Source organism: Vicia villosa, unplaced genomic scaffold, assembly GCF_029867415.1.
Source record: "Vicia villosa cultivar HV-30 ecotype Madison, WI unplaced genomic scaffold, Vvil1.0 ctg.001648F_1_1_3, whole genome shotgun sequence".
Classification (NCBI taxonomy): Eukaryota; Viridiplantae; Streptophyta; class Magnoliopsida; order Fabales; family Fabaceae; genus Vicia; species Vicia villosa.
Window position 1 is genome coordinate 182,421 of NW_026705684.1, and position 7,317 is coordinate 189,737.

The window sequence follows — 7,317 nt, forward strand, 5'->3', positions numbered from 1 at the left end:
ACAACAACAATCGCATGGTCAGTTATGTCGAAAATATCCGAACTCTAAAATATCAGAATGGTATAATTGAAAGATTAGCAAAGCATATAACTAATATAATCAACTTCAAACTAATCATAACTAACTGCCTATGAAGCACGAACTCTAATAGATATTTGGACACGACATGACACAATCACTCAACACCGAAAAAACTTACTGTAGTTATAGCTTCTCACAACTACTACTTACCAAATATGCATGGACAACTTTACTGACATTCAAAATTGTTTTATGCGCAGCCGCAACACGTTGGAATGCTCTCTTTAAGATGTTCTCACAATTCATAATATTAAAACCCTTTGAACCAAGAGTCAGTCCAACCGGTGGAGACGACATTGCTGCACCGACTTTAACAGGCAGCTTTAATACTCCAACAGCTGCAACAATAAAATACAACACAACTATCTTGAGAAAACAACTATCTTGAGAAAGAACATTGGAAATTATGATGACACTGCTGAATACTACTATTATTTCTCAAGAATCAAGATAATGATGAACATTAATCATCATGTTATGAGATTCTTGTTGTTCATGATTTACTTCGTTATTACAAAAACCAGTAACCACCTTGTTGTGGCTACCCCAACCTATCAACAAAGGGGCAGAAAATAAACCGTAAAGATTGCAAGTTCCACCGGGTTCAAATACATACAGACAAGCTAGAAGCAAGAACCAAGTAGATTTCCGAAGCTCTTTCTAAAAATATTTCGAACCGGAATGATTGTGAGCATGACTTTATGATTTGAGATCATTCAATATGTGTTCTTCCATATAAGCTGTTATGCACTGGTGAAGGTCCTCAACAAATGAGCCCTCCTTTTCAAAGAGATGAAATAATTACTTCATGACTGAGCATCTCAATAGGAAAGTGTGCTTTTCGAGGCTACAGTTATGCATCATCAACATTATGAATTGACACCTCTCAGCAGCAGCTAATAAAATTATCTTGTCTGACCGATTTTGCTTCATGTCTGCAATTAAAAAACACATCATCAAGAACGTCGATCTTGACAATAATTTGACACAATAGAATAATTATAACACTTATATTTAAGGCATAGTCAACTGATTATCAAGAAAATATTTTACTCTTACTACTTAAGAAAATGTTTACTCGATTGTCACACTGGCAGCCACAACAAATACGCAGCAGCTAAGTTGTTTGTTTCGTCGTTTTGTAACATTTGCAGAAAATGATTTTATACTAAACCATCATGACATAAATTGAAAGTGAACCTGGTGAGGAGTTCCGATAAGACACATAGCAACATCTTCTTTAAGGGAAGTATTAGAAGCTGAACTCACAAGTTTTATATCATTGAATGATGATAGTGTTCCTGATACCATGGAATTCATCTTTGGTTTCTTCAATTCAGAATTCTGCATAGTAAGATATGCATATATTAACATGTATTTATCATTAACATGCTGCAATCGATCATGAAAAAGACGAGGAACAAAAGTGTTCCTGTATTTATTTGTACAATCATAAACGAAAGTTTATTGACAACAAAAACACAAAACCTAAAACCATTAAATCATAAATGAATATTTTTTTCAAAATATGAACAGAAAACAGATGAAGAAGAGTTTCTTACTTCTTTATCACACAATAACATCTCAAAATGCTCCTTATTCTTGGACACAACAATCCATTTGTGATGGACTCTCACAGCTACTTTCCATATCTCCTTTGTGTCATTGATGTCTTTCACCAGCTCAAACGATCTTGCCATATTCGCAGTTGAAAGTTGCAGAAGAAAGAAAGTTGTAGAGGTGAAAAAGAGAAGAAGCCTTAAGGAGAGGTTGTGGTGTTTGAAGAGAGAAAGTGCTTATTGAAGGAGAAAGTTGAAATGCTGCAGAAAGAGAAATTGAAGAGAAGACAAAGAGCAAATGATATAATAGATGTAAGGGAAGTGGCACGATGGATAAAAGGGTTCCATTTTAGAAATACCCGGTGGACAAAAGGAAGTGAGGGTGGACAAAGAGGTTTAGCCCTGTTTTCAAAATTTTGCTTTTTGAAATTGGCAACAGGAAGGACAAATATTTGAATTTGGTAGCAGAAAAATAGCCCTTGTGTACCACCTTTTTCAAATGCTTGGAAAAATGAAACCGTAAAATGTTTTTTGATTCACTTTTTTTGTACTTTCATATCAAATATTTTGTCTCACTTGAACTATTGAAATCAAATTTTGTACTTTGAGAACAAATATTTTGTCTCAATTGAACTATTTAAATCAAATATGTTAGATGTATAACTAATAGTATAATTTGGTTAAAAAAAAGTAAATTTTAGACACATTTTACCTCCCAATCAATGAGGTGGAGGATAAAGAGAAAAAGGTTAAATTTGGATTTTCAAGAGCCAATAATTTTCTTATATTATAGATTTTTTTCAAACTCTTATCAAACATGGATATAACCATTTTTTAAAAATTACTCTTGAAAACTTAATTCTTAAACTTGAAACAAACACCCCTTAGAAATCACCTAAAAAGTAATACTAATAAATTGATGAAATTTTGAAAAGGGTAAAATGGTAATTAAGTTGTAAAACCTGAATAGTGGTGAAGAAGGGGGGAAGAGCACTCAGAGAAAGAACTGTGTTTGAAGAAGGAGGATGAATTCTGCGCTTACCGCTTGTAACACTATCAACTGGAACCGCTGCTTCATTCCTCCAACAACCAACAAACCCTTCTCCTTCTCTCCTACCAATACCAATTTCCGCACACGTTGTTCCATCTCCATGGCCAACACCATCAAAACCTACCAACTATCAAACCTCACTCACACCGAGCTTAACTCCCTTAAATCTCGCCCTCGAATCGATTTCACTTCCATTTTCAACGTTGTAAGTTCTTTTCCCCTTTTCTCCTAAATGGGGTTTTCATTTTCACTCTAAAAATGGTTCCTTTTTGTCTCTTCAGGTTAATCCCATTGTTGATGATGTTCACAATCAAGGAGATGCTGCTGTTAAACAGTTGATACTTCTATTATATATTTCAATTTGATAATGTTTTATCCATGCTCTTTTCTGGTTTGACTTTTTTAACATCAATTTTGTGTATTTTTATTTGTAGATATACTTCTAGGTTTGACAAAGTTGATCTAGATAAGATTGTTGAACTTGTCTCTGACCTACCAGACCCAGTGGTATACTATTTCTTTGCAACTCTTTAACTTCTGTTGTGTTATCATGTTATTTGAACATCAATGGACAATGTTCTAATGCTTGTTTTCTTGTTTTTCTATCTTTTTGCAGCTTGATCCATCTATTAAGGAAGCTTTTGATGTCGCCTACAGCAATATTTATGCATTTCATGCTGCTCAGAAGTCACCTGAGAAAAGTGTTGAGAACATGAAAGTATGTCAGTGCTGATTCTCGCTGTTTTATGCTGTAGTTGGAACAGTAGGCTTGATGGTTCTAGACTTAATTGGAAATTAATTTAAGCATACTTTTATGGATTATTAAGTTATAATTTGAAATGTTCAGGGTTGAATATCACTTTATTGCTATTGCATTAGATGTGTGTTAGGGTATGACTTTGTGAATCTACATGTTCAAAGTAGTTGGTAGCGTCTTTATCGGGAAATGTTGTTAAATAGCGGCTATAGCAGTGTTTTAGCGTGGTAGAATTTAAACAAAACACTGTTGCTTTACGATATCCTATTATTTAGTACAAAATATTGTCAAATAGCAGTTACGGTAACACTCCATCACTGCAGTGTAGCTGGATTTGAACATAGTGCTTTTTTCCAGGAACCACAAATGACAACACTGTTATTCTAAGAATAAGTAAATCATACTAAAAAGATAAAATCAGTAGGTTATTTGTCCAGTTGCGATCATATGTTTTTTGAACTCTCATTTTTTCAATGTATTTGTCGATAATTTGTTCTTCATTTTATTACCATGCTTGTTCATTAATTGTTCCTAGTGTTCCCCAATAATATCTTACTTATGCGAGTCTTGAGTTTTCCAAAACTTCAGGGAGTCCAATGCAAGAGAGTTGCAAGAAGTATTAATTCCGTGGGTCTTTATGTTCCAGGGGGAACTGCTGTATTGCCTTCAACAGCTTTGATGCTTGCAGTTGTAAGTTGAATGCATGTTGTATTGCTTCTTTTATTGTTCAATGTTCTATAATTTTGGGTCTAGATTTTGCTGAATGTACATTGTTTTCTATACCAGCCAGCTCAAATTGCAGGATGTAAAACTATTGTTCTTGCAAATCCTCCCACCCAAGATGGATCAACATGCAAGGTATTTGTCTATATCGTATAAAATTTATAATAATTATGATGTAATGTTTCGTTTTTTTGAGTTTGACTAACGTTTTTCTGCAGGAGGTGCTATATTGTGCAAAGAAAGCTGGGGTGACTCACATTCTCAAAGCTGGAGGAGCACAGGTTTGTTGCATGATAATATACTATAAATAAACCTTTTTTGGTTTGAATATATTATCCTTTTAGTTAGATTAATTTTTACGTGTCATTGTAATATTAATTAAACAATAATAATTTGTCATTTATCTCAAATGTAGGCCATATCTGCTATGGCTTGGGGAACAGAAACTTGTCCTAAGGTTCGGCTTCTCGTTTAACTCATCTTTCTTGTTGCCATCTCTATTTGTATTTATTGTGTTCAGCTTTATATTTTTTGTATTCATTTTTTTTTTCTATATTAGTAATTTAGTATACTACATTCTAATAGAATTGCAAACTCTCGATTATATATGGTGAAATTTATCTAGTGAAGGAACCCTGTACTTGAATTTCTCACTCCTTACTGATTAGTTAAATGTCTTGACGTGTTCTTAGTTTATCGTTAACTTACGGTAACATAAATCTCGTTGCTTAATGAATGCATAGTGACCAAGATACCTAAAATTTATGCTGTGTGAGGTATCTTTATCGTAGTCAGTGTTTCTTAGGCGAATTCTAATCCTAATAATAAATACCACGATCTGATTCGTAGTTCGTATAGTTTTCTATCATTTCTAATTGTGAATTTGTGATGAACTTTTGCAGGTTGAGAAGATTTTTGGCCCTGGAAATCAATATGTCACAGCTGCAAAAATGATACTTCAAGTAAGTGTTTATATTACATTTGAATCTCTTGATTTGTATCCACATCTTCTATTGCATTTCGTTATTTGAATCTAAAAGTATCTTTCCATTTTTTTACAAAAATCTTTCTGCAGAACAGTGAAGCCATGGTTTCAATCGACATGCCGGCTGGTCCATCTGAAGTTTTAGTCATTGCAGACAAACATGCAATTCCATCTCATGTAGCTGCTGATTTGCTTTCCCAGGTTTAATGAGTTTTAAACTCTACTATTTGGTTTACGAACACTGTTCCCTAACTTATTTTCACAATAAAACTTGTTATCTTTTTCACCCTCTTAGAAAACTATACTCGTACTTAAGTGTAGTTTATACATTATTCTAAAAAGCTTCTATCTCAATTTTCGGGTTCCTTGTATATTGCTAATATCATAAAAATTAACTTACAATTTCAGGCTGAGCATGGCCCTGATAGTCAGGTTGTTCTCGTGATTGCCGGAGATGGTGTGGATCAGAATGCAATTCAAGAGGAGCTCAACAAACAGTGTCAGAGTCTTCCAAGAGGCGAATTTGCCGCGAAAGCACTGAGCCACAGTTTTATCGTGCATGCACGTGATATGCTTGAGGTCAGTCCTTAAGTCCAAGTTTATGTTTGTGAGCACTGAAAGCATGTTGATGAGTTAGGCTTTGTTTTGATAAGTAGCTTAATTAAACACTTATTACATAACCACTTATCATATAAGTGCTTATGCATAAGTTTTCTATAACAAACAATAAAATAAAGTCAACTGTTTTCATATAAGCTATTTGTTGTCTCATAAGCTATCATGGAGAACTCATGGAGATAAGCTGAAAATATTTTATAGACATGTAATACAAAATTAATAGCTTATATGAAATATTTTCAGCTTATATAGGATCAGTCGAGTAATACAAAATTAAAACACATGCTACAATAAAATCATCTATTGATCTAGTTCCTTACTATGGAGGAATTTAAAATTATCGCTCTATTTTTGTTTGTTTGCAATCAATGAAACAGTATATACTTTAAAGTACTACTTCTTTAGCTAGTTAAGTCTCGATCTATCAGCATCTATATTGGAGTTTCAGAAGTAAAAGTTACTTTTGCATCTTCTAGGCCATCACTTTCTCAAACATGTATGCACCCGAGCATTTGATTATCAATGTAAAAGACGCAGAAAAGTGGGAGAGTTTTATCGAGAATGCAGGTAATACATTCTATGTATTCTTCTGTTGGTGCCTTTTGTGCTTCTGCATTCTGAATTCTTGTTAGATAACGACAATATGTCTCCTTGATGACGATTCAATTGCCTCTGCAGGTTCGGTGTTTTTAGGGCCGTGGACCCCGGAGAGTGTCGGTGATTACGCAAGTGGGACAAACCACGTCCTTCCCACTTACGGATATGCAAGAATGTATAGCGGCGTGTCATTGGACTCTTTCCTCAAGTACATAACTGTGCAATCTCTCACAGAGGAAGGTCTAAGGAAACTTGGACCATATGTAGAAACGATGGCCGGAGTTGAAGGACTAGAAGCACACAAGCGAGCCGTAACATTGAGACTTCAGGACATAGAAGCCAGACAGGTTTCAAGATGATTCCATCAATCTTTTGCAATCTGTTATTAGCTCTAAATTTATGCCAACTTTTGAACCATTTTTGATTTATGATATTACCTAGATGGCTAGATTTATGTAACATTAGTAGCTAAACAGTTGTCATTCTACATCTTTGTAACAATAGCTGCATTTATATACTTTTGTAATAAATAATAATGTCCACTTGGTCTTCCTTGAACGTTTGGATGGAGTCAATTTCTTGCTACAAGAGATATCTGAAATCCACTCAAATCAAGCCTAGTTTATATTGCAATTGTGTGAATAATAATATTTATAACATGTACAATGCACAAGTAGATATGAGTTGTTTGTAAGTTGTTTTGCATATATGGGTTACTTTCCCTTGCAACAACTTTACTGAATAAGAATACCCTCAAATAAAGATTTGTGAACCTATTTCCTTCTTGAGAGTGAGTATACATTACTCAAATGAAGGTTAGGGGTGTAATGTGGTCCAAACCAAATAGTTTGGTGTTTTTTTTTTCTTCCATCTTGTTTTGTAGTTGATTCGAATCAAACTAAGTCAAAAGTTCGAGCTCATTTCAAATAATAAGTTCGAGCTTTCA

At 34.1% G+C, this 7,317-nt stretch overlaps 2 protein-coding genes across 3 annotated transcripts; one reads left to right on the forward strand and one right to left on the reverse strand.

Moving 5' to 3' along the window:
- Positions 1 to 504: 504 nt before the first annotated feature.
- LOC131636142 (uncharacterized) lies at positions 505 to 1,997 on the reverse strand. 2 transcript variants are annotated; one of them, XM_058906798.1, is made up of 3 exons: positions 1,644 to 1,997; positions 1,282 to 1,425; positions 505 to 1,016 (listed from the first exon to the last, which is right to left on the reverse strand). In XM_058906798.1, the coding sequence occupies exons 1-3, from the start codon at positions 1,779 to 1,781 to the stop codon at positions 1,011 to 1,013; spliced, it is 288 nt and encodes a 95-aa protein (XP_058762781.1). In that variant the 5' UTR covers positions 1,782 to 1,997; the 3' UTR covers positions 505 to 1,010. The 2 variants fall into 2 exon arrangements, with proteins under 2 accessions (XP_058762781.1, XP_058762780.1); XM_058906797.1 differs by lacking the exon at positions 505 to 1,016 and having other exon boundaries at positions 1,221 to 1,425.
- A 597-nt stretch (positions 1,998 to 2,594) lies between these two features.
- On the forward strand, positions 2,595 to 6,929 carry LOC131636136 (histidinol dehydrogenase, chloroplastic-like). The gene is made up of 13 exons (XM_058906791.1): positions 2,595 to 2,896; positions 2,973 to 3,025; positions 3,126 to 3,198; positions 3,308 to 3,409; positions 4,037 to 4,138; positions 4,235 to 4,306; positions 4,390 to 4,452; positions 4,587 to 4,628; positions 5,074 to 5,133; positions 5,247 to 5,357; positions 5,565 to 5,735; positions 6,251 to 6,341; positions 6,453 to 6,929. The coding sequence occupies exons 1-13, from the start codon at positions 2,666 to 2,668 to the stop codon at positions 6,728 to 6,730; spliced, it is 1,449 nt and encodes a 482-aa protein (XP_058762774.1). The 5' UTR covers positions 2,595 to 2,665; the 3' UTR covers positions 6,731 to 6,929.
- The last annotated feature ends 388 nt before the right edge of the window (positions 6,930 to 7,317 follow it).